The sequence below is a fragment of the Juglans microcarpa x Juglans regia genome, chromosome 4S (assembly GCF_004785595.1).
Source record: "Juglans microcarpa x Juglans regia isolate MS1-56 chromosome 4S, Jm3101_v1.0, whole genome shotgun sequence".
Taxonomy (NCBI): domain Eukaryota; kingdom Viridiplantae; phylum Streptophyta; class Magnoliopsida; order Fagales; family Juglandaceae; genus Juglans; species Juglans microcarpa x Juglans regia.
In genome coordinates, this window is record NC_054601.1 from 25,826,024 (window position 1) to 25,853,358 (window position 27,335).

Consider the following 27,335-nt stretch of genomic DNA (forward strand, 5'->3'; position numbering starts at 1 on the left):
TCGCGATGGTCGTCGTGGGTGAGAAAACGAGTGGTCGCGTTCATCATCGTGGGGGAGAGAGTGACTGATTGACAGGTATATTATCCTCTGAAAGATTCAGTAGCTAGATCTGCTAAAATCTCACAAATGACTATACATTGAATTGAAATTTCCATTTGTTCCAGTGAGAGGAGAGTTTCTCTTCCAATTCTCACGTTTGTTTGCTATCAGTTTGCATAGAGATTGTACATTGTCACAAATTCAAGAAGCTTAAAAAAATTGTTGGCTTTGAAGGTAGCAATTTTATTGCAGATTTTCATTTATTTTTCTTTATTGTGGTTTGTGCACTTACGTTGACACATCTGGAACAAAAATTACTAAAGTCCCTAAAGATTAATTCACCTATGCTGTATATATATATATATATATATATATATGTATATATATATATATGTATCTATTTCAGAATCAAATTAATCTAGTTGGGGTTTGATGTTTGTCTTGGATAATAAACAAAAAAAAAAAAACAAAAAGTTTATGCTTTAAATCTTACGTCAAAGTCTTTAATATCTAATCAAATATGTACATGTTTGTACGCTTCCAAACAGAAGTAACTACAAAATTTATTTAATTTTTGAGAAATATATGTCATTTTTTCATAGAATAAGAGGTGATGGCTTCTATTGTCTTCATAGATAGTGGTAAATCTTACACCGAACTCATTTTGTGCACGTTAATCTTATTCCATGCACTTAAGTTGTTCTTTTCTAATTTCCAGGATTTGCATTTGGTTGCCTCTCAGCATGGAAAACAGGAAAGATCATCCATCTACACTAACACCTTGTAGCTCAAATGGACAAGTGCTTGCATGGTCACCAGGATTTCTGCCAAATGCTGGTTACCCATTTCCACATAACATAGAACCTCTAATGTCGCCAATCAATACAAGCTCCACTACATGCATACTAGTTGGGTCAGATTCTAATAGACCTGGTGGTGGGGAAACTCAAGCGCCATGTACATCCTCTACAGTTGAAGAAATTAATAAGGATTTACCAAATCTGCAGCAAACCAATGATCCACGTGCCGGAACATCTCAGAATGTTGAAATTGATGGTGATGATATTATTGGGGAGCCAAAAAAGGGGATGTAGTTTAATTCTCTTGAAGATTTTGTGAGTTATTATAAGGAGTATGGTCAGAAGTGCGGGTTTGGGGTGATGACGAAAAGGACTGAGAGGGAAGAAGATGATACTGTTAGGTATGCCACCCTTGCTTGTGCTCGTGATGGGAAGGCCCTTAATAGAATTTTCAATGTTGTCAATCCACATCTGACAGGAAAGACGGAATGTAAGGCAAGATTTAATGCCTTAAAATCTGATGGAAAACTTCAGTTGACTACGATTCATAACATCCATAACCACGACCGTAGTCCAAAGAAATCTCATTTCTTTCGGTATAATAGAGAAGTGAGTGATGCTATAAAAAGAGTTTTAAATACAAATGATATGGCTGGTGTCCGAATGAACAAGAGCTTTGGATCTCTTGTTGTTGGCGCAGGTGGGTTCGAGAATCTCCCGTTTTTAAAAAAAGATTGTCGTAATTACATCAGTAAGGCAAGATATCTAAGACTTGGCGCAGGTGGTGCTGGTGCACTACGATAGTATTTTTGTAGGATGCAGTACAAAAATCCTGGGTTCTTTGCATTGATGGATTTAGATGATGACGGGAGGTTAAAGAATGTCTTCTGGGTAGACCCCCGTAGTAGAGCAGCCTACCAATATTTTGGTGATGTGGTCACATTTGACACGACATATCTGACGAATAGATATGGGATGCCGTTTGCACCATTTGTTGGTGTAAACCACCATGGGCAGTCAATTCTCTTGGGAGCAGGATTGATTTCCAGTGAGGATACGAAGATCTTTGTGTGGTTATTTCAAACTTGGTTGCAGTGTATAGATGGTATAGCTCCTAAAACTATTATCACTGACCAAGATAGAGCAATGAAAAATGTAATTGGTATTGTTTTCTCAAATACCCGACATAGATTTTGTCTGTGGCATATACTGAACGAAGTGCCTGAAAAACTTAGTTCCTATAGTTCTTACAAAACTGGAATGAAAAATGCATTAATGAAATATGTGTATGACAGCCAAAGTGTTGATGAGTTTGAGACAAGTTGGGTTGAGTTAATTACCATGTATAATTTGCAAGAAAATATGTGGTTACAAAGTTTATATGCTGATCGTGAGTATTGGGTTTTAGCATTTTTGTAAGACTACTTTTGGGCTGGAATGAGTACAACGCAGCGGAGCGAGAGCATGAATGCCTTTTTTTACGGGTATGTTAATGCTAAGATGAATCTGAAAGAGTTTGTCGACCAATTTGATAGTGCATTGAAAAAAAAATGAGAATGAAAATGCCGCAGACTTCCACTCATTTAGTGTCACAACCCCTTACATATCTAGATCTCCAATTGAAAAGAGGTTTCAAGAGTTGTACACAAATTCGAAATTCAAGGAAGTACAACAATAAATTACCGGTATGATCGATATGAATCCAAAGTTACATCAAAGTGATGGTGCAATGAAGACTTATCTTCTAAAGGATGAAGTTCATTTGGCAGAGTTCACTAAGCTAGTTACATATTCTATGGACTTTAATGAAGTAGATTCAGCTGCAAAGTATTTTTGTGGATTATTCCAGATGAGGGGGATATTGTGTAGGCACATTTTGGCCGTATTCAGATGTAACGAGATTAAAATTTTGCCAGATAGTTACGTTTTAGATCGATGGAGGAAGGATATCAAACGGCGATATACGTTGATCCACAGTAGCTATGATGCGGCGGAACAACGGGCAGATACTAATAGATATTTAGAGATGTTGAATATCTACTATAAGATGATTACTCTTGCAGCAGGTTCGAAAGAGCATACTTAGGATGCAAAAGCTAAGTTATATGCAATGAATGAGTTGTATCGTGCCAACCAAGAACCCCCATCCTTCACCCAAACAGGTTCTAATGTTCCAATATCGGCAGAGGGCACAACTACTATTGGTGGTTCTGGGCAAGTTCGTAATCCAAATGTTGTGTGTGGGAAAGGCAGACCCTCATTTCTGAGGAGAGCATCCAGGATGGAGAAAGATATGCGAAAAGCTAAAGCGAAAGTGAAAAAAAATCAAGAAAAGGGAAAACGCAAAGAGGTGTGTCTATTTAATATGACATTTTCTTTTATATTTTACAAAAGCAAATATGACAATTTTGTGTTCTTATTTGTTATTTCATTATTAGGGAGACGGAGGTGATACACCCATATTAAGCACACAGAGATCTTTATTTGGCCATTCAGAGATTGAACTGACCAATGCTAGACACGTGCAGGTATATTTATAAGTACATACGCATTATTAAAATATTGTACTTTGTCTGGGTTTTGACAAGTATTTCTGACTAGGTCATTCCAGAAAGCACAGCTTTTGACATTAGTGGAACCCATATCCAAGGAACAGTGATTCAACGTCACGAAAGTGTTAGTGTATCCCAACTTTTTACAAGAATTATCTTATAGATAAACAAGTGCTGCATGCATGCATGTATATCTATGTGTATAAAAAAGCAAGTGATGCATGTATATCTAAGTCCCAAGTGCTGCATGTATATCTCTTTGCTTTATGTATATTTATCTATGTATCGGTAACAAGTTCTGCATGCATGCGTGTACACGTTTTTTTGGTGTTTAACATCCAGATGGGAGTGTTAAACATGCAGTTTTTTGGTGCTATATACACGTGTATCTATTTGGACAGGTTTGAAAAAATGGGATCCATGAATTCAACTAGGTGATTAAATTTTTTATTTTTTTAATGTTCCTGGTTATAATGACTCTACATTAATATACATGTTTTATTGTTTACAAATGCATTTTGGGTTGGATGGATCATAGCCGATGGACTTTGTGTTGGATGGATCACAACCGCTGCAATGATCTGATTAAATGTACAAAAATGTCTAGCTTTTTGTATTGTGTATTGTTTATGGATGAATGGATGTATTAAATATACATGTGGACAGTTTGTTTACATGATGAGCTTATGGATGAATGAATGTATTTGGTGCTTGCTTGACCAGTTTGCATTATGGATGAATGGATGTATCATGCAGGAACACAAAGACTTTTGGAGGACTTTGCTTATAAAACTGGATATATTTTCAGTTTGTATTATATGGCACACAAGGACCTGTTTTGCCCAACAATTTTTCAAACGCCCATATTGAAAACATAGCCTGAAAACTACATGTCAGTTCTTGCAATTAAGTGACATAAACATGTGTTGTATTCCATGTCAGTTCTTGCAAAAAACTGCAGTGTTTCTCTTCATTGAATTGGTAAAAATACAAGCTGTGAAATGCATTAGTCAAGCATTACAAATAAGCATTGCTATCTACGACTTCAGTGTTCCATATGACTAAACATAAAGGTTTGAAAGGAGGAAACACATACAAATGCATTAGAGACAAGTAAGCAATGTAACATGCAACTACATTGCATAACACAGTATGCAATGTTGAACTTAATATATTTACATAGAGTACAAAGTCCAATACTTAGGTACTAACACTAGACCAATTACTTAGATACTACCAAGTAACATGCAACTACAAAAAAAAAAAAGTCCACGACACTTTTAGTAGTATGCGTCGATGCCTCATTTCATATTCTTGTTCCAGAAGCACATTCTCTCTATTGGATACCCCCAGCTCTCTCTTCCTGATTTCATCCACTCTTTTACAGAGCTCAGCCTTCGTCTTTTTCACCTCGTCCAATATCTTCTCGAGCTCCTTCTCATTTCTTAATAGTTCATTATTTCTTTCTTGAAGATGAAACTCAATCTTTTCATTACTATCTGCCCACTTGAAAAATTTACAGTATGGTAATCCCTAATCATTTTATACATTTAACAAAAATATTAGATGTACAACATATTCATCACCATAATTTACAAATGATAGATGTACAAATCATGTAGTTACCTCTGTATTGTACTTGGACACCCTATGAAGGGTCGTCCTGGATTTCTTGTAGTACTTAAATATCTCAATGTGGCATTGACCTTACAGAAGTAGTGTGCTTGTCCCAAATAACGTTTTGCAAACAATGAAGAAGACATTGATGATGATGATGATGACGACATTCTAACATGATGTTTTATAAAATGTTACATGAGAAATCCAAAAAACTACATGGATTAAATTGGGTTCATGACTAATTCTGATGAACTGCATTAGATTGAAACTTGTGAGTAGACACTCTGCCCATAGGTATGCAATGTCTTGAAAAAGATACAATAACTCAGAAGAGTCACATATAATTAAATCTGCAAAGTACTCACATTCTCATCTCAACAAAGCATGTTTCACAAAGACAAAATGAGACCTGGAAACATGTTTCATCAAACAAAGCATATGCTCGACTATCAACTTGCGATAAGACTCATGCAGATTGAGAACAATAATGAATCCAAAGTACCATTTCAACCAGGAATATGCTAAACAATCACAAAATTTAATTTTCATCCAGATCTCTGTGAAAATAAAAGATTCACCAAAATATCATGCACTTATTATTATTAGTTGATAATTGTCTTGATGATCAGAAAGGGTATCACATCTAGCAATACGTTCAACACATGTGGCACAGGAATCAGATAATTGATTATTTCCAACAACCATCAATAACAACATCATTGTCTACTCATAAAATTAAATTAAAAACAACACCAACATCCCCAACAACTACTTCCAGAATATCCATACCCACGAAATTCAGAAACCATATAAACAATACTGCCTCTAAACAAAAACCTCAAATAAATTAGAAAACCACGACTCACAAAATCTAAAAAAGTCACAATACAGTACCAAATTCGAGAAACTCCCAAATAAAAAAAAGCAAAGCTACAATATAATACTGCAGATATCAAAATTGAAAAATGGAACCTTACCTGGGAGCCAAACACTGTGTTAGGTCCTCTGTTCACTCCCACAACTATGTCGCTGGTGGCAATGCAGGTTAGAAAATTGTTTAAAGTTTTGAACTTTGAAAGGGTTAGGGTTAGGATTTCGGGGCTTTGTGGGTATGGGATTTCATACCAGTTGTGGGTCTGTTTACGGCTTGGAAAAGAAAAAATCTACTTTCTGGAGAAGAAAAAGACAGTGATTCGAAGAAAAGAAGAGAGGTCAGTTTGCGGCTTAGAGAAGAAGAAATATAGGGATTGAGAAAAGTCGACAGAGCGATTCAGAGAAGATTACTTGTAATCGTGGGATGCGTTTCGGGAGAAAGGTCTGTTTGCGGCTTGGAGAAAAAGACAGCGAGTCGGAGAAGAAGAAGACAACGATTCAGAGAAGAAAAAGAAGATGGTGATTCGGAGAAGATGGAAGCGTGGGGGAGAAGAGAAGTGTGTTTTGCGGGAAATGAAATGGGGATGGAGACGAGGACCCCTTCGAATACCCAAAACAAAGATGACGCCGTTTTGGTTTTTTGCCACGGCGAGGACGCGAACCCGGTTGTCCACAACATTTTTGAATGCTAAATAGACTGAGAGATTGTATCGCGTGTATTTCCTCTGTTTTTTTCTTTTCTTTTCTCCTAAAAACCATAGAAAATGCACCTATCAGTACGCTCTCTCATAAAAATGTACAGTTAACCTGCCACATCATCAAAAAATATTAAAAAAATAAATTAGACTCCTAAAACTTAAAAAAAAAAACAACATAAAAATTAAAATTAAACGTTAAGAGATAAGAAACAAAGACATGCCATCTATCTTAAAAAATAAAGATTAACCTCTTGTTTTATTATAAAATGAGATGAGATAGAAGTTAAAAGTTAAATAAAATATTATTAAAATATAATTTTTTAATATAATATTTATTTTAAAATTTAAAAAACTTTAATGTTTTATTATATTTTATGTGAAAATTTAAAATAATTATAATAATTAGATAAGATGAAATAAAATAATTTGATCTGTGTAACCAAATTAAGCCTAAATTAAAATAACAAAATTAAATTAAATAAGAAAAAAGATTTAAAACTTAAAAAAGGTGCTAACGGCTACCCATCGAAGAGGTGACTCGTCGGCCACTCTATCAAAGGGCCATCCAATGTAGAGCATTCTAATGGGTTTTGACAAACTCATATTTCTGTAAAATTTGAAGGAAAGTAGCCCAAAATGCGGTCCAGCGGATGTTATATTTTAGAGTAATGCTGGATGGAAATTTTAAATATACAAATGTTATATAAGTTTTTTATAAAAAAGTGAGTTTTATTAATAAAAAATATATATATATTTTTTTTACATTTTTTAAAGTGAATTCTATTTTGTTACAAGGGTTTGTATATAGTTTGTCTATTCATGACTTGTACAAATCATTTATCTGTATTTTATGTCTACTTGTAGCATGTAGCATGTAGTTTTTTTACGGTGTTGTCACTACATATAGTATATATTGTGCATAAATGTAAATATTTTAGGCTTGTTTGGGAAGTGAAATGAGATCAGATGAAAACTTTATATTTTATCTAAACTAATTTTTTTTTTCTCTCTTTTTGTACTTTTTCTCCCACAATAATATCTCTCTTTTTGCACTTTTTCTCCTACAAAATATTAAATAATATAATATTTAAATGATATAGAAAAAAAATAGATAATTTGATGTATGATTGTAAAAATCAATATATAAAATAGAAAAAATAAGTTTTGATGATGTATTTTGAAGTACGAAAAATGCTACTCTTACTGACAGGTGGGTCCAGGTAATTTTTTTTTTTTTTTTACTTAGTGATTAATGAAATAATTTTGAATGATTTTGTGATTTTTTTCAGTGTTTAAAGATATAAAAAATGAATGAAAAAAAAAACTTTTTTTCATGTTTGAAGTATATGATAAAAAAATCAATTGTGAATGCTGCAAGGGAAACCTTTCATGGGGTCTTTTTTTTTTCTTTTAATATTTGGAATTTTTATTATACTTTTATACTCAAGAGCCAAATTGATTGTATATTTTTTGGTTTTTAAAAGCTCACTGTATATCCATATGACATGCGTCCTTGTATGGTTAGTTATGGCATGACAAGTGTGCTGCATTCATGTTTTCCGACACAGTAATTTTCTTTATTTTTTAAATTTTGCTCTTGTACCTTTTGAACTCTGAAATCATTTTCTTTTTTATTTTTAGATATCTTTCATCCTAAACGCTGCACTTCCGGATACATAATTAATGTGATAATGTCTCATTTTAACGTTTAGGAAAAGAGTATTGTTATTTAGACATTTGAAACTTGTCGTTTGGATGATTTTTTTGGTTTGGTGACACGTGATTTATTAAAAAAAATATAAAAGAAATATATTCAAATCAAAAGGATATTAAAAAAATTGAATTGTTTATTATATTTTATATAAAAATTTATAAAAATTATAATGATTAGATGAGATAAATTGAAAACTTTTTATATCTAAACCGGGCCTTTAATAAACTATGTGGTATCACATGATGATGCCACATTATCAGACATGTTATATCTACACACGTATGCAGACGAGAAAACAAAATATGCGACACTGTTTAGTTATTTTTCAACTGTTTAATATTGATATTGTAGGATGAGCATATCGTAATTGTTTAATAAATCGAGAGTCTAATGTCGACTTAATTTTCGTAATGAGAAATTTTATTTACAATTCTCATTTGGAGACTGCATGTGTAAGTCCTTCACTAAATAAAAAAATATATTATTTTGATTAGGATATTATTATAATTTTAAAAAAATTTAAAGACAAAATTAACTAGGCTTGCAATGCAGTCTCCATTTGGAGATTGTACGTAGCATTGATCTTTGGTAATTTAGGTGGAATTTTGCTATACACAAATCAATTTGTTAATACATCAAAACTAAGACTGCATTTGGTTTCTAAACTCAGTTAAGTTTAGTTTAGTTTTAAGCTGAGTCTAACATCTAAATACCTAAATTACTAAATTCATCCCAACTTAAAACCTTCTTATAAGTGAATTTATAACTTTTTTCAACTTAAAACATATTTATACGTTGGACCTACAATTTTTTTCAATTACTTATAAAAATGATTAAACTTATCTTAACATCCAAACACACTTTAAACTCAGTTTTAGACCCTATATAACTTCCTTTAATACTTAACTCAATTAAACTTAGCTCAATATCTAAACATAGCCTAAAACATCAATATTTTTTTAAAATAATTAACATTGAATGCTTTCAAAATAGAATTATTTATAAAAAATAGAGTTTGTAAATAGATTTTCATTGAAGTACTATATTATAAATTTTTTATTTTTTCAACACTGATCCAGATTGTTTTAGAATGAATGTTGGCCTCGGGTTCATAGAAGGTTGAATTTGTGCTGTTGGCAGATAATGAAGAGTTGCTGGGCGCGCAAAGCTTCTTTGAAATTTAGGTAGGATGGGGACGGATTTAGAATAATAAAAATTTTATTTGCAGTTATTTTTGCATTTTTTTTTATGTATTCTATTAATGTTATTATTCACGTTATTTTTTTTAATATAAAATAATTATTCTGACCAATCACATCAATAAAATATATAAAGAATACTAAAAAGTAATTGTGTATTGTAAAACTCATTTAATATTTATATAAATGATTTTAATTATATAACTAGGATAAGTATAACATATAATTTGTATTCCGAAAATGCCAAATAGTTTTCCTAAAATCTGACACTCCGTCTTTGGTGTTACAATGATAGGCCCCATCTGCCAGGACTTGTTTTTCAACCTTTAACAAATACATATTTGATAGACATAATATTTATTGCATTTTGTTAGCCGTTTGATTCCCAATCCCATATTATTATTATTATTATTATTATTATTATTATTATTATTTGTCATTCCATCTCATTATTCTTCATTATTCTTGTTGGTGCACCTAATCTTAAATGATTTTATATACCTGAGTGGAAGCCATTTAAAATATATTATATTAACAAATGTCGTTAAGCAAATTATGAAGTTGAGTATTCTTACAAGTACTAATGATGCTTGATTTTGGGTACATGAGAAGAGTGGATCATACTTAGTTAAGAGTGCTTATAGATTGCTACAACAGGGTCAAACTCAATCGATGGGGCAACATTCAGGAGAAAGAACTGAAACAGTTTTTTGAAAATGTCTATGACAGTTGAAATTACCAAAAAAGATGAAGATTTTCACATTGAAAGCTTGCCAAGAGAAGTAGCCAACCTATCAGAATTTGAAGAGGAAACATGTTTTAGAAGATAATTTCTGTGCTTAAGATCGAGAAGATATTGCTCATGCACTTTTTTACTGTTCAGAAGTTATAAACACTTGGCTGAAATTTTTTCCTCATCTGGGAATTGTGGAAGTTGATCTATCTTTTTGAGATTTGGCTAATTTGGCTAGGGATAGAGGCTCTGAGGAAGCTTTGAACAGATTTATATGTATTGTTTGGGGTCTATGGTATAGAAGGAATAAATTCATTTATGAGCAGGTTTCTTTGCAAAATCGAATAGTGGTTAATTATGCTCTTTCTTTACAGTTAGAGTATAAACATTTACAAGTTTTTGATATTTCTCATAAGGATATAAACAAAGTTGTGTGTTGGAAACCACCTCCTATAGGATTTCTAAAGTTAAATATGGATGGGACTACCTTTTTTTTCATCAATAATCAGCTGCGGTTGGGATGATTCTTAGATATCATAAAGGAGATGTCTTAGTGGCTTGTAGAAAAATGGAGAGGGAAGCTTCTTCTGCAAAATTTATTGAGGGAACAACTTTGTTAAGGGGTCTTCAATTATGTGAATAATGAGGAGTTCCAAAATTATTATTAGAAACAGATTGTTTGATATTTGTTAATGATTTGAATAATCTATCTAAGTTTCTAACAGATTTTGAATTTTTACTTCAAGATATTCAAAGGATGATGAGGGGTTTTCAAGAAGTTCAAATCTTGCATGTGAATCGACTGGGTAATATGACTGCTCATTAGTTAGCAAGACATATATAGGGTGTCAATGATATTGAGATGTGGTAGGATTTTTGTCCTTCTTTTGTAAGTCAAGCTATTTGACTTGATAATATCAATATTTGTAAGAACTCTATTTAATTTCAATGAATGATTGTCTGGTTAAAATAAAAACGAAAACAAAATTGATTGAAAAAAACAAAATTTAAGATGTAGAATTACATTTTTCTTTCATCATTTTCAACAAAATAAAGAATAAAATGAAAATCTCTACCAAGTTAAGAGACTATTGAATAATGTTACATTTTGGATCTTCTTCACATTTGAGCTTTCAAGACTGCTTCCTACTTTCTTGGTTCATATTTTGTGGCACCTTGGCTTTATTCTTCACTATCTAGAGGTATAAAGTAAGAATCTACTCTCTTATAGTAATTGGAATTTTGGTTGAACATAAAAAAAATTAAATGGTCCAATATGGAAAGAATAAGGGTTTGTTTGAAAACACAATAATTCACAGATATTCTCAGACTACTTTAATATTCTCAAATTACTTCCCTATTATTCACTATTATTTATAGATCATCTTAAATACTCTTGATATCCAGATGAAAGATAAGAGGCCTTTACACCATACACCATCATGATGACATCAATTAATTTAGAAGATAAATATACCATAAAATGCTCGTATGAAATTCATACTACCATAAATATCATTAAATGTTATGACATCCACATTTTATGCCTATCTATTTAAAAATTTATAACATCTAATTCAATAAAAAGACAGAAATGTCTTTTTAGCCCCTCAGGGTCATTAAAATCTTTCGCAAAAAAAGAAAGAGATGGTGCAACAGTTAAAATTGAGGATGCTATAGTATCATCTAATTCCTTGATGACACCATCTCCAGCAGATTCCTTCTAGTTGAAAATGCCTCCTCATTTATATCTCTTATTTTGTACCATTAGCGTGGCTTATTAAAAAAAACTTAAACATATATAATATATATATATATATATATATATATTCAAAACAAAATGGTACTAACAAAATATTAAAAAATGAAGATTAAAATCTTAGATTTCTTCTATCATTTCATTTTTTTTTAATTTTTTTAAGAAACCATGTGGCATAACAATATAGTGTCACGCCAAGGAATAAAGTGAGTTGTATAAATCATGAGCATAGTAGCATTGTCCATTTTACATTTAATTATATTTTACAACATCCATTGAGATGCTCTTAGTGCATGTTTGGGCTTGCGATGAGAAATATAACTTATAATTATAAGACTTATAACTTAAGTAATAAGTTGAGTTATTAAAAATTTATTCACTGTTTGATAACCATATATTTAAAACACTTTTAAACAAGTTACATTTGTTTGGAAATAAATTAAAAAAGTGTTTTTTGATGTAGAAATGATAATGATTAAATTTTTAAAAATTATGACCATATTCTTGAAAATTTGAAAGCTATAATTAACTGAAAGTTGTATGGATATTTTCATCCATTGATAGTCTTTTTAAAATTTGAATTACGTTCCTTATTATCTAAAAAAACATCACTTTTTAATAGAAAAGCAAAATGATTTTTTTTCCCAAACGTATTTTTTAGCTTATTTGAGATTAAAAGTGCTTTAATATTTAACACCAAAACAATATAATTTTTCTATTAAAGAGATTTTAAAACTATTTAAGCACTTTTTAAAACTCATACTGCAACCCGAACAGACTCTTAGGTGTCTATTTTTAAAAGATCACTAGGTCTCGTTTGGATGTTAAGATTAGATGAGATAAAAAAATTTGTAAATAGTAGTGAAATGATTTGAATTAAAATGTTTTACTTGATTTTGAGAAATGAAAGATAAAAAGTTGAATAAAAATATTATAAAGTTAAATATTATTGTAATATTATTTTTTAATATTATTTTTGTTTTGAGATTTAAAAAAATTGAATTATTTTTTATATTTTATTTGTAAATTTGGAAAAGTCGTATGATTATATAATCATTAGATGAAAAAATTAAAAATTAAAAAATATTTATATTTAAATAATATTTAAAAAATAAATAAAATAAGATAAAATGAAATGATTTGAAATAGCTATCGGCCAATTCTATTAACTTTGTAAAATGTTACATGTTTTTAATCATAGTCAAATCATAAAAAGACGTGTATATTGATAGGATAATGTTAAGGAAAATGATAAAGTTATTATTAAATAAAATTTTTTATTAAAATTATGTAATAAAATAATATTATTTTAAATTTGATTCACTACCCTAATGCTAAGTAGACTGAGAGATTGTTCCGGGTGTATTTCCTCTGTTTTTTTTATTTTATTTTCTTCTAAAAACCATAGAAAATGCACCTATCGCCACATCATCAAAAAATATTAAAAATTAAATTAGATTCCTAAAACTTAAAAAAACAATATAAAAATTAGAGTAATGTTAGAGAAAGTTACTATAGAAGTGTACATTTTATATTTATTATATGACTGATTCTAGTTCTCTACTTCTTATTTTTAGACTCGAGAGATGTGTGATCTATATGATACAATATTATATATGCAAAACAATTACTCTTAACAGTGACTGTTATCTATATTTACTCTAAAAATTAAGAGAAAATCTCAAATCAGTCTCTATTTGCTGCATCCGAATTACACATCTTACGTGTCGTTTCCATATGCTAGGACGTGTTTTTCAACCTTTAACAATTAGATATTTGATAGACATAATATTTATTACATTTTGTTAGCCGTTTGATTCCCAATCCCAATCCCAATCCCATCTCATTATTATTATTATTATTATTTGTCATTCCATCTCATTATTCTTCATTATTCTTGTTGGTGCACCTAATCTTAAATGATTTTATATACCTGAATGGAAGCCATTTAAAATATATTATATTAACAAATGTCGTTAAGCAAATTATGAAGTTGAGTATTCTTACAAGTACTAACGATGCTTGATTTTGGGTACATGAGAAGAGTCCTACTCAGTTAAGAGTGCTTATAGATTGCTACAGCAGGGTCAAACTCAATCGATGGGGCAACATTCAAGGGAAAGAACTGAAACAGTTTTTTGAAAATGTCTATGACAGTTGAAATTATAAAAAAAGATGAAGATTTTCACATTGAAAGCTTGCCAAGAGAAGTTGCCAACCTATCAGAATTTGAAGAGGAAACATGTTTTAGAAGATGATTTCTATACTCAAGATCGAGAAGATACTGCTCATGCACTTTTTTACTATTCAGAAGTTATAAACACTTGGCTGAAATTTTTTCCTCATCTGGGAACTGTGGAAGTTGATCTATCTTTTTGAGATTTGGCTAATTTGGCTAGGGATAGAGGCTCTGATGAGGCTTTGAACAGATTTATATGTATTGTTTGGGGTCTATTGTATAGAAGGAATAAATTCATTTATAAGTAGGTTTCTTTGCAAAATCGAATAGTAGTTAATTATGCCCTTTCTTTACAGTTAGAGTATAAACATTTACAAGTTTTTTATGTTTCTCATAAGGATATAAACAAAGTTGTGTGTTGGAAACCACCTCCTATAAGATTTCTAAAGTTGATTGTGGATGGGGCTACCTTTTTTTATCAACAATCAACTACGGTTGGAATGATTATTAGAGATTATAAAGGAGATGTCTTAGTGGCTTGTAACAAAATGGAGAGGGAAGCTTCTGCAAAATTTATTGAGGGAATAGCTTTGTAAAGAGGTCTTCAATTATGTGAATAATGAGGAGTTCCAAAATTATTATTAGAAACAAATTGTTTGATACTTGTTAATGCTTTAAATAATTTATCTGAGTTTCTAACAGATTTTAAATTTCTACTTCAAGATATTCGAAAGATGATGAGAAGTTTTCAAGAAGTTCAAGTCTTGCATGTGAATCGACTTGGTAATATGACTGCTCATTAGTTGGCAAGACATACATAGGGTGTCAATGATATTGAGATGTGGTAGGATTTTTGTCCTTCTTTTGTAAGTCAAGCTATTTGCCTTGATAATATCAATATTTGTAAGAACTCTATTTAATTTCAATGAATGATTGTCTGGTTAAAATAAAAACGAAAACAAAATTGATTGAAAAAAACAAAATTTAAGATGTAGAATTACAATTTTCTTTCATCATTTTCAACAAAATAAAGAATAAAAAGAAAATCTCTACCAAGTTAAGAGACTATTGAATAATGTTACATTTCGGATCTTCTTCACAATTGAGCTTTCAAGACTGCTTCCTTCTTTCTTGGTTCATATTTTGTGGCACCTTGGCTTTATTCTTCACTATCTAGAGGTATAAAGTAGGAATCTACTCTCTTATTGTAATTGGAATTTTGGTTGAACATAAAAAAATTAAAAAAAAAAAATTTGAATGGTCCAATACCGAAAGAAAGGGTTTGTTTGAAAATACAATTATTCTCAGATATTCTCATACTACTTCAATATTCTCAGACTACTTCTCTATTATTCACTTTTATTTATAAATTATTCATTACTATTTATAGATCATCTTAAATACTCTTGATATCCAGGTGAAAGACAAGGCCTTTACACCATATACCATCATCATGACATCAATTAATTTAGAAGATAAATATACCATAAAATGCTCGTATGAAATTCATACTACCATAAATATCATTAAATGTCATGACATCCACATTTTATGCCTATCTATTTAAAAATTTATACCATCTAATTCAATAAAAAGACGGAAAAGTCTTTATAGCCCCTCAGGGTCATTAAAATCTCACAAAAAAAAAAAAGAGATGCTGCAACAGTTAAAATTGAGGATGTTGTAGGACCACCTGCATAAAATTATGTTTATCAAGTGGGACCATGATTCATTCCTATTTGGTGCGAGTTAGGCTGTGAAAGAACCCCACCACCATTAGAAAACAACCTTACAACCCAAACAGCACCTAAAAAGGTTTAAAGAAGGAAGGGTTGCTTCCATTAATATTGAATTTTGAGAACTACTCAGGGCAATTAATTTGAAATATTTTTTATTTGAATTAGAAAGTTACCTCAACGCATCTCAATTTATCATTATAATTTTTTTAAATTTTTATATAAAATATAATAAACAATTCAAATTTTTTAAAATTTTAAATTAATAATAATATTAAAAAATAATATTTTATTCAACTCATTAATCTAAACATAACTTTAATATCCAATAATCCACTTCACGTGGAGACTTGAATACTTTGTTATTCTTTTACTATCTATTTATTATTTATAGCATATTTATTTTTTTATATTTTTAAAGTATTTTTTAAAAATTTTAAAAATATATAGTTTTATTAATAATTAATTCTAATTAATTAAATAAAATTAAAAATTAAAAAAATCAAATGAAAATAATAATAAATAGATAATAAGAGACTGATAACCTATTATTTTCCTTGGCACCAAGTACTTTTGAAACAGTTTTTATTATATATTTTATGTACCGTTTCTTTGGAGAATTCTGCTGTTCTCTGTAGTTACATTTCTTGGTACTCAAAAACTTTTGTTCTTGTCCCCCCCCCCCCCCCCCCCCCCCCCCGGCTTCTTCCGTCACAGAGGGAAGGAAAAGATTAAAAAAGAAGGAAGCAGGCAAGATCTACAAGTCCCCGAATAAAAGATTCAAACAACTAGACAGATATCGTGCATTATGATGAAGAAGAAGAAGACGACCAAAACGATATAAGTATCACAGATAAATTCCATGAATGGCATCCCCAAACGCATTTCAATGAATGGTATCACCTAAAAACAAACGAATTTCAATGAATTGTCTCGGTAAAATCGAGATAACCATTAAACAACATGGAGAAGAAATTGTAGAACATACACAAGAATCAGAAAGCCCAAAACTTTTGAATCAATTAGCGAAAAAGCATAGATCTTTATTCCTAAATAATCACCATGGAAAAAGATGAAGATAAAATTTGTGAGAACAGAATGCTAATAATAAGCATAATCTTGTAGAGAAACATCCAAATATAATTATCACAGCACTAAATGACTCATCGCCACGGCCAATCTCTTTCTCCTTCGACTTCTTCATGTAAACAATCAAACCCATTTAAAAAAATGGGAAAAACAAAATCAGAAATGGTTCTACAGAAAAAGAAAAAAGAAATCAACTCCTGCATCTTGTGATGCTGCTGCAGCCACGGCTATAGGGGTTGGCCTGAGCACCACCCTGACAGTTGTAGTAGGAGGCCCCGCGTCGAGAGCAGGGCACAGTGTTCCTCTGCAGCGCACCGTAGCTGATGTAGCTGCTGGTGGCCAGAATGCGCCGGCTGATCTCCGATCCCAGCTCAAACTCCTCTCCGGCCAGGCACTCAGCCACGGTTCCCTTGCAGGATGATCCGGTCGGTATTAAACCCAGCTGGTGGTGAGACAACCCGCCTGCATGGACGGTGGATGATGAGGAGCTGAAAACTAAGACCAGTGCACAGATCCCAAAAACAGCTGAAGAATAGAAGACGCCAGCCATAGCTTTGGAAACAAAGCTCTCTCTTTCTTTCTCTCTCTGTCTTTTCTTTCTCTTCTGGGTAGGCTTCCTTCTTCTGTTTCCTTCTCTGTGTATCTGTGCTGTTTCTTTTGTTTTGTAGTTCCAAATTGAACTCAGGACAACTAGACAATGGGAGAGCTGGGACTTATAAATGGAATGAAGGGAACTGTTTGGGATTGGTTTTGTTGATATTCACAGTAATGCCACTTGAGGGTTGAAAAAGAGAGAATAATGTCTACAGCAATTTGAGACTACTATGGCCGTAGTTGGCGTTGTTATAGCCCACCAACGTTTAGCTGCCATTAGGTACAGAGTGGGTAGAGTATATTTGACATGAAAAGGATTTTCCTTCCTTATCACATTTATGAAGTTATCACATTTATCGAGCATATCAAAGGTACATATGTTCTACATCAGTTACTATTTATCTTCATACTATATATCTAATAGTTTTTTTTTTTTTTATTAGAGTGTGAAATTTTTTTTTTAAGGTGTGAAGTGTGAGATAATGAATAATAGCTTATGTAAAAAATTATTTTATATGATATTAAGAAAAGAAAAATTATACGAGAACTGTTACATACATAAAAAGATTACACAAAATAAATTTACAAACTGATGTGATTTCATAGGATCTGTTAGATCTACTTTACAATAAAAATAACTTTACAATCTGATGGACCACATCAAGCTATATCAGTTTGTAGATTTACTGTTATGTAATTCTTTTGTGTTTAAAGTATTTTTCAAATTATACTCATCATCCTTACACCATATACCACATATAATTTTTTTTATTTATTTTTTTCTTTAATAAGTATGTAATACGAATGATGAGTAAAAAAACTTAATTAATTTAGCATAAATAAAACAAAAAAGATAAAAATAAGTGATATATGTAATATATAGGATGATGAGTAGCAAAACTCGAAAAGAAAAATATGTACTTCTGGCATGTCCAAGAGATGCATTATAATCTTATAAAGTAATTAGACTTTTAAAAAAAATATGTGCATGTTTGATGTTAAATACTCACTGAACACTTATAATTTTATAGATGATTAGAGAAAATAATTCAGATTGAAAGAGATTTCTATCCAATTGACATTATATATAGCTTTGGTCTTCCCACTCTATCCCTCTAGAATTTTAGAGCTAAGAAAACTAAAAGGCGCTTTCTAAAATTTGACCTTTAAATGGATTATTACCACTTGACTAAAGAGATCTTGAAACGTAATCTAGAAGGCATCAATTTCAACAACGATGTTCAAACTTCGAAAATCGATCATCCCAACATTTGTTATGGAAAAAGTTAGAAAATGCTACCACAGTTAGCAATATGTTAAAACATGCCACAAATAGGTTCCAGACGATATTCATTTCAACAGTTACTTCTTTTTTTTTTTTTTTGTGAAAATAGACTCATTTTATTATTGAATTGAAGTTACAATTGTGACTTATCAATATATAAAAAATCTAAACTATAAGTCAAACTATACATCAGCTTTGAAGCTTCTCCACACATAAATTCCTTTGTTGCGGATATTATCTTAACTTTTAAACAAATTCTCTTCTAACAGATAAGCCGCTCAATAAAATAAAACTTAAAAATCTCTTCTATCCTCCTAGAGAGAATAAGTACGAGACATTACTATAGATACCAAATCCAATACATTAGTTCTCCGTGCAACATCACCTAATCAATTGTTTATAGAAATTGAACTGCTCAGCATGGAGGAGGAGAATTCATATGAATCTTCTTCCAAGATTAGGTGTGAAATGGAAATGGAAACTTAAATTAATCCACCCACTGTATTTTACCCAACTCTGCCTCTCTATCCAATGGCAAATTGGTAGTTAAGTTGAAAAGCAAATGCAAATTCAGAGTGGGAGAGGTAACAAAGGTTGACCCCTAAAGTTGACTGGTTGTCTCTTTCTTTGCGCTTTTGATTTAGGTATGAACATGAAAGCACGTACTGGCCACCAGCGTGGGTATCTTTACAACCCAACCCAAGATTCTCTTAACCCAAACACGTTTCCTTCTTCCCACGCCACCTGCTACCTTCCGTCACCGTTGATTAATTCGCATTTTCTGTTTGTTTACATCAAGCACGTGTACAAACGTCGAGCTTGATCGGTGCTTAATTAATTTAACCAATAAAATTTGTATCGGATAAGGTTTAGTACGCTGGCTTGATGATCGATCCCCTCCTGGCTGGACCCTTTGCAGCTTTGAAAGCTGTAATCCTATGCAAACATCGTGTTAGAAGGTGACTCTCTGAGTTTGGTCCAGGCCATCGAAGGAGTGGAGGGCAACTGGAATTCGGTGGGTCGGCTGGTTAGAGATATTAAGAAAATTTAAGCCTGTTGGTCTGTATGTCATATCCCAAGGAATATCAATGTAGTGGTATGCTTAGCAAAGAAGGCCTCGAGTCTATATATCTAATGAGAACAATCTGGACTGATCCTCCTTGCATTCACAACCGCTAATTGAGTTATGAATGAAAGCAATCATTATTTCAAACAAAAAAAAAAAAAAATACGCTGGCTTTTTTGTTTTTTAAATAGCCAGACTACAGACTATATAAAAATAATCTTATAAATTAATGTAATTTGAGATGATCAAATTTTAAAATAAATTTGACGAATTATATAAAATTACGTCAATTTATAAAATTAATTTTATGTAATCTCTTTATATATATAGTATTTTTTTTAAATATATATATATATATATATATATATATATATATATTATGATCCTGTCCTCGTTTGCTGGGAAGTACCGTCGCAGCATTTTGCTCCTTTAGATAAATTGTCTTTAAAGTCTTGTAGTTGTTTTATTTTCGGGAAAACTGTTATTTTACTTTACACATGTTATCCTGGTATTAACCTACTTAGTTAGCCGGCAAGAATATGCAGGGGAAGGGGGTACTGGTTGAAGGATTGTGGAAAATCTCTTGGAATTGTTTGTTAACCTTTTTAGAGGACTTAAGAATCTCGAATACCCCCAAGATGTAGCTATTTTCATCTTCTTTCTTTTTGTTACTCTCTTTTTCATTTTATCAAACATCTTGTGTGCATTCCATTACTCATCGCAGAAACCATCTTCTATTTCTTTATTACAAATTAGTAAAGAATAGTCAGGTTCATTACATTTTAGCATCGGGTGTCCAAGTACATAGATCTAATTAATTTCAAGGTATACAATAAGAAGTTTTTCGCAAGTGTACTTCTATTAATTCAAAAGAAAAATTCTTAATTTTTCATACAAATTATTTACATATAGAGGAAGTATACCACTAAGTTTAGAGTCTTTATAGCGAACTCCTAAAGGTTTAGTACGCTGACTATTGATAGTGATAAACGTTTTGGGATTAAGACGATGAATGAAATAAAAATTATATTTTGGGAAAAAAGAATATTTGGAAGATGAATGATAATTAAAGGAAAGTTTTAAACTTTGCCCTCCAATTTCTATTGGGCCGGAGCCTCCATCAATCAATGCTTTCATTTTTTAGTTTTAAGACTCATTTTATTCCTTTTTTTTAGCTCAAATGTAGTTTTGTAGACATTTGCTCAATATATATATATATATATATATATATATATATATATATTTAGGGATAAATTCGGTTAGGTCTGGTCGGTCTATAAGAGGATTTTGGGACTGGATCGAACCCTTTTGATTTAGGATTTTTTCATCTTGAAACTGACCAAATACTCATATGGACCGGACCGGACTATTAGCTATCGGTCCGGTCCGGCCCAATAGCTAATAAATAATTAAATTTTATTTTGTTTGTAGATAAATTAATAAAAAATCAAAATTATTAAAATTAAAATTAAGTTCATTCTTAATATGGATTATGATATATGATTAATTGACAGTATATATTATTTAATATTTTATATAGTCAATGGTAATAGAATATATGAGAATTACATAATTAACTTATATACTTACTATATAAAATAATATTTAGATATATATAATATTTTAAAAATATATATAGTTCTGTTGATTTCGGTCTGGACTGGTCCAAAAATTACTCACCTTGAGATTGGACTGAAAATTGAATTCCTCACATATAGAAGACTGAAACCGACTAAATAAATTTTTGGTCCGGTCCGGTAGGTTTTACCGGTTCGGACGAAAATTTTACAGCCCTATATATCCTTTTATATTTTTGGATAAAAATAAGTTTTGCACCCTTAAATTATTAGGGGTTTTTATTTTACATTTTAAATAATTAAAATCAACACATTACACTCTCAATCTATTAAAATGCGATAATATGCACCAACGGTTAAGATTGTGTCACATCGTTTTTTTTTCATCTATATTATTCGTTAGAATTTAATAAGATTTTGATTTTATAATTTTTATAATTTAGAAATGTATTATATTAACTTTAAAAATTTAAAACCTATTTATATTTGTTTCAAAATAATGATAGAGATTACACCATGACTATAACATTGCTATCATAATTTGCTACGCATTCGTCTCTAATCACCATTGGATCAATGTTTCTTAAAAAGATAACAAAATTCAATGATTATAAAAATAAAAATAAAAATAAAGTAGGTAAAAAAATGAGATTACGAAGGGACAGTAGTGTAAATTCAAGTATTAATTTTATTTTTATTTTTAGAAAAGGAAATAATATAAAGATTATTAATTTTGAATAGTTTTTCTATTTGTTTATCCTCCTGGCAAAAAACGTCAGCGCATTAAACGGGTGTGTAACGTGCAGACCCGATTACAGGATGTGGGGGCCACAAATACAGATTCGGTAGGGCCGGTGCTTGCGCGTCCACAACTCCTCAAAGCCAGCTGTAAGTTAAAGTGTTGAACAATATTTTTTTCGTTTAATATTTATATTTAGGTGTCGTTTGGATTCGAAGATAAGTTGAGATTAATTGAGATAGATTATGAATAGTAATGAGATAAGTTATAAATAATAATGAGATTTGTGAGTTAAAGTTGATAAATAATAATGAATAATAGTGAGATAAGTTAAAATAAATTAAGATGACTTGCAAATATAAACCGGACCTTAATTGTCATATGTATGTAATAAAAAAACACTATTAAATGAAATTAATTGACAATTTTTAACGGAATGTTATGGACATGTTTGCACTCTAATCACTTGCAATATACAACGAGAAGTGATGCTGTTGAGTTTGGGTAGTCATGTATTTTCAGGTATTTTATGAATAATAAAAAAATAATAATGATAGAATATTAAATAGTAGTTAATAATAAAAAAAATATATAAATAATAATAGCAAAATAATAAATAATAATAAAATATTCTAAAAATATCTGAAATACTTTCAATATCTAAATTAGGACGCCTCCAATGCATAAACTAAGAGAATTGTCTGGTATCAATTGATGTGGTATGTTTACTCAGGGTCCAATTATCTGGGCTTGGCCCCTGGGCTGCGTAAGAGGCCCATTGGGTTTAATGGGAAAACTTGTCTCCTCCACAGAAAAGACCCGAAACTCCTCATTATCCTTCTCCTAAATTACAACTGCTCCGAAGAAAGACGATAGACAAAAAAAAAAAAAAAAAAAAAAAAGGAAAGATGACTCCCTTTAATTACAACAAAATTCAACTAATTCTGTCGTTTATTTTTTTCAAACTATTTTTTAAATTTCAAGAACAGACAAAATATATGTTACGAGATTGACCACAGAAGAAAAAAGATTATTATTTTTTTTTTTAAATTAACATAGAAACAGGTTCATTTAACTAGATTTATGTCTCGATTGGATAGTCGAATGAGATGATATGAAAAATTTGTAAATAACACTTAGATGATTTGTAAATAATAATAAAATAATTTGAATTAAGATCTTTATTTCCTATTTCCCACTAGAAGTGCAAAATGTACCTCTCTATTTTGTGTTTTTTTTAAGCATTTTTTAAATCCCTTAATTTTTTTTTAAAAAAAGAAAAACTTCTCAAACTCATTTCAAAACACTTCTTTAACAATTAAGTAATAAAATAAAATATGAATTCGTATCTTTTGTCGTGCTACATCCTCGGTGGATGTAGCATTTTTCATTAGAAAAAAAATAGAGAAAATGTTGAATAAAAATATTATAAAGTTAAAATATTATTATAATATTATTTTTATTTTGGTATTTGAAAAAGTTGAATTCTTTTTTATGTTTTATATGAAAGTTTGAAAAAGTTGTAATAATTAGATTAATAAGTATGAAATAGAAATTAAAAAGTGTCGAGTAATTATTTAGATATTGAGGTGAGATGAGACCAACTACTTATCCAAACGGGGCCTTAAATTGCTTAGACTTTTTGCTGGAACTTTTTAAAACTCAAAATGAGAGAGATAGAGCAAACAAATCCCCGTTCAAGTATAGAAGCTAGATTCTCTAGTTGCCAATCATTCGGATGATAGAAAAAAATTGACTAAAAGAGCGACGCGTACGTCTCACGCACAGCTCACATTGAGCATTAGACTCACGCACTGTTGTGCCATGGGAAGTCTATCGTAGCCATGCGCAGCACCATCAAGGTCAGCGGGTTTGGATCTCTTGGATTCAATCATTACTTCTATTCAAGAGTGGCGCGTGGCCTACACGTGCCTTTACAACTAGTGACGGTCGTCTGTTGGCGATTCAACCCATCTTTCAATTGCTATTTCTTTATGTTCTTCTGTTTTTCCAAACCAATGATCAAGTTAAAGAGGTAGTGAAAGTCTCATTCAGCCAATCTAGACTAATAAAATGCAGCACACAACAATTTACTGCATCTTTCAATCATAGTTTTATAGTTTGTTAATCATATTGTATCAAAATCGTTTCAAGCGGCTCCCTTTTGTGGGAAATGGGCGGCAACCAAGTTGGCTTCGGATCCTCTTTCTTTGATTTTTATTTTTTGTTATGTATTTATTAATCTAGAATAATTATTGGTTCCCACTCTATTAAATCTTGTATTTTGTAACCGTGTACCAGAAGAAAAAAGAAAAAAGAAAAGTAGAGAAGCTGGGTGCTGAGTCGTCCCAACTTGCAGATTTTTTCGACTTGGGAAACAGCAAAATTTAATGGGGGAACTAATTTCCAATCAGTTCAAAATTTTAATCTTCCCCTGCCCTACTTGGCTCATAAAATTCTCCACCTTAAGGGCTTATACTACTTGGGACAATCATCTCAAGCATTTCCCATCGGAATGTCAAACTTCTGCTTTATATATTCTGAACAAATAGCAATGAAAAAGCTAACTATGACAGTGAAGAAAGTCTCATGACCTTTGGGGAAATACAACCCAAGTGACAGAATTTGCTACAGCATAACTCAGTAGGCTTCAACATGTCTTTAAGATAGAGATCCATTGTCCCTACATTTTCTCATGAGTAATGCTAGATAAGTCATGAGTTGTGCAAGCGATGCGCACATTTTTTGATAAAGAGTGAAGTCCACTATTAAAAAATTAATTTTTTCATATGAATCTCATATTTACTCATTTTTTTTTAAAAGAAGTTCACGACATTTGCATACTCTATAACTGCAAATATCATTTCTCTTACCTTGTGGTATATATGGTGATGTTGACTGAACAACATATATTCCATCCTCATCATCATTATCAATTTATCATCATCCTCATCCATCTGCCTAGTTACCAGGATTTCGTTCTGAAAAACCAGGAACATTAGTATCTGACCTATTTGAAAGCAGCAAACTGTAAAAATATTAGCCATGCGAGGAGCAGAAACATATATGCAAGAACAACCCAATTAACTAGCACTATAACCAACAGGTTCTTCTGCGTGATCCTTTTCTTAGCATGTCAGCTATCGTAACAAGCTGTCAAGACAATGCAATTATAGTTGATGGTCAATATGCATCAGGATGCACGCAAGAATGTTGGTACGACCACCCTTAGAAAAGTAGGACCTAGGGAGTGTCTTATGGTCAGCATGTGCTATGGTTGACGAGAGTAGCAAGGCCTCATTGGTGCATTTCTTACCATACTGCCATATAGCCATTGGAGAGAGTTCATAAACATTTCATTTCAGTAGGGACAATTCACAAAATGCAGGGAACAAGCGCACACATGCGCACGCATAGAGAGACACACCATTGCAATTTGCAGCCAAGTAAAAGCAATGATCATGAGCTGAAGATTTGATGTGAAACTTGATGCTGCTTTTGATAATGAAGAAAGCAGTAAGAATTAGTACCACATATATATAGGGATCTGCAGGTTCATTTCCTTCTACTAGATGCAGCTTTTGATAATTTGCATTGTGCTAATCCTTTGAATTTCCCTCTGTTCACTGGCATTCAGATTTCTTTCCCCTTGAACTTGCCTTTATTCAGTACCACTACCACTTTTTTGCTGCACTTTCTGCACATCGGGGTTACCAACACTTCAATGGAAGCAGAACATGCTCTCTTTTCATAATTAAAACAATTTTATGAACAGTTTACCTGAAGAATAAAGTGTATTTGCCATCCCCCAAGCATGTCATCCCCTTTGGGGTCCCAGGTCCCATGCTCATTCTAGCCATGTGTTGTGGTAGGCTGTTCCGAGGGATTCCCTTTCAGGGAGCTGCAATGTAAGCATCAAAGTTCGGTGCCATTAGAATAGGTTTGTTACTCAAACTCATCTCATTTCATCATTACAACTTTCTCAAATTCTTATATAAAATAAAATACACAATTTAATTTTTTTAAATTTTAAAATAAAAATAATATTTAAAAAATATATTCTAATAATATTTTATTCAACTTTTAACTTTAGTCTCGTCTCATCTCATTTACGAAAATAAACGAGTTCCGATCAATGTTGGGCTTGGTTAACAAAATATTTGCATCCAGAATGATACGAAAGACAGATCGACCATAAAATTCGATAGTGGTACATGTTCGTTCCCATGAATGTCCCAACTCCCAACAAACCATCAAGATCAATGTTGGGTCAATATTTGGTATAAGCCCAATGACATCCCAAACTAAGGCCATTAAATTAAATACAAACTCGGGTCATAGCCAAATCCATCAAGTGTTAAACAATACATATGGATAAAACCATAGCCGCTATAATCCGTTTGGATAATGAGATAATATGGGATAGTTTTAGAAGAAAATTAAATAAAATATTATTTTTAATATTATTATTATTTTAAAATTTGAAAAAATTAAATTGTTTATTATATTTTGTATAAGAATTTTATAAAGTTATAATAATAAGATGAAATGAGATGAAATGAAACGGATGATTATTACTTGGAGATACTCTATCTCTTACAAAAAGGAAAGACAATTCCCCGACTAGCTCTTTTGGTTAATTACTACACTGGTTTTGACATGGTTTCGACCCTTCAATTGATTATCTGTTTCAGTTCTTATCCCAGCTTGTCATCGTCTTACTGAAATGCCATGCTCCACCAACTAACTCATGTAAATGGTTAATCAGAACCCTTTGACAATGCATCTTTAAACAAATATCAAATGACAAAAGTTGGAATCATTAGGGGAATTACGAGCATGCATGGATGGATGCATGGTGGGTCTTTTCTACTATTTATCCTGAGTTGAGTTTATATTATTCAAATCCATTTTATTCCTTGCACCTCCTCTCATGCGTTTGCCTTTTAAAAGCATTAATTTGGTTCTAATGGGTTAAATTATCAATGAGATTTGACTGAAACCACTTGTATGCCATTTATTTGGGGACATGTTTCCCTAATAATCAGACCTGCCAATTTTTTATGCTTGCCATTTAGCTAAA

General features: G+C 31.3%; 2 protein-coding genes across 2 annotated transcripts; one reads left to right on the top strand and one right to left on the bottom strand.

The window, feature by feature from the left end:
* The first annotated feature begins 1,199 nt into the window (after positions 1 to 1,199).
* LOC121262210 (protein FAR1-RELATED SEQUENCE 4-like) lies at positions 1,200 to 2,258 on the top strand. Its single transcript, XM_041164607.1, has 2 exons — positions 1,200 to 1,539; positions 1,699 to 2,258. Exons 1-2 carry the CDS (start codon positions 1,200 to 1,202, stop codon positions 2,256 to 2,258), a joined length of 900 nt encoding a protein of 299 aa, XP_041020541.1.
* A 14,666-nt stretch (positions 2,259 to 16,924) lies between these two features.
* LOC121263830 (protein RALF-like 33) lies at positions 16,925 to 17,690 on the bottom strand. The gene has a single exon (XM_041166910.1). It carries the CDS (start codon positions 17,539 to 17,541, stop codon positions 17,182 to 17,184), a length of 360 nt encoding a protein of 119 aa, XP_041022844.1. The 5' UTR covers positions 17,542 to 17,690; the 3' UTR covers positions 16,925 to 17,181.
* Between the last annotated feature and the right edge of the window lie 9,645 nt (positions 17,691 to 27,335).

Bases quoted from the DNA above. Each gene is read 5' to 3' on its own strand.
- LOC121262210 (XM_041164607.1), top strand. From the start codon at position 1,200: ATGACGAAAAGGACTGAGAGGGAAGAAGATGATACTGTTAGGTATGCC. The intron at 1,540-1,698 runs GTGGGTTCGAGA...TGATGGATTTAG, and splicing joins ATCTCTTGTTGTTGGCGCAG to ATGATGACGGGAGGTTAAAG.
- LOC121263830 (XM_041166910.1), bottom strand. From the start codon at position 17,541: ATGGCTGGCGTCTTCTATTCTTCAGCTGTTTTTGGGATCTGTGCACTG.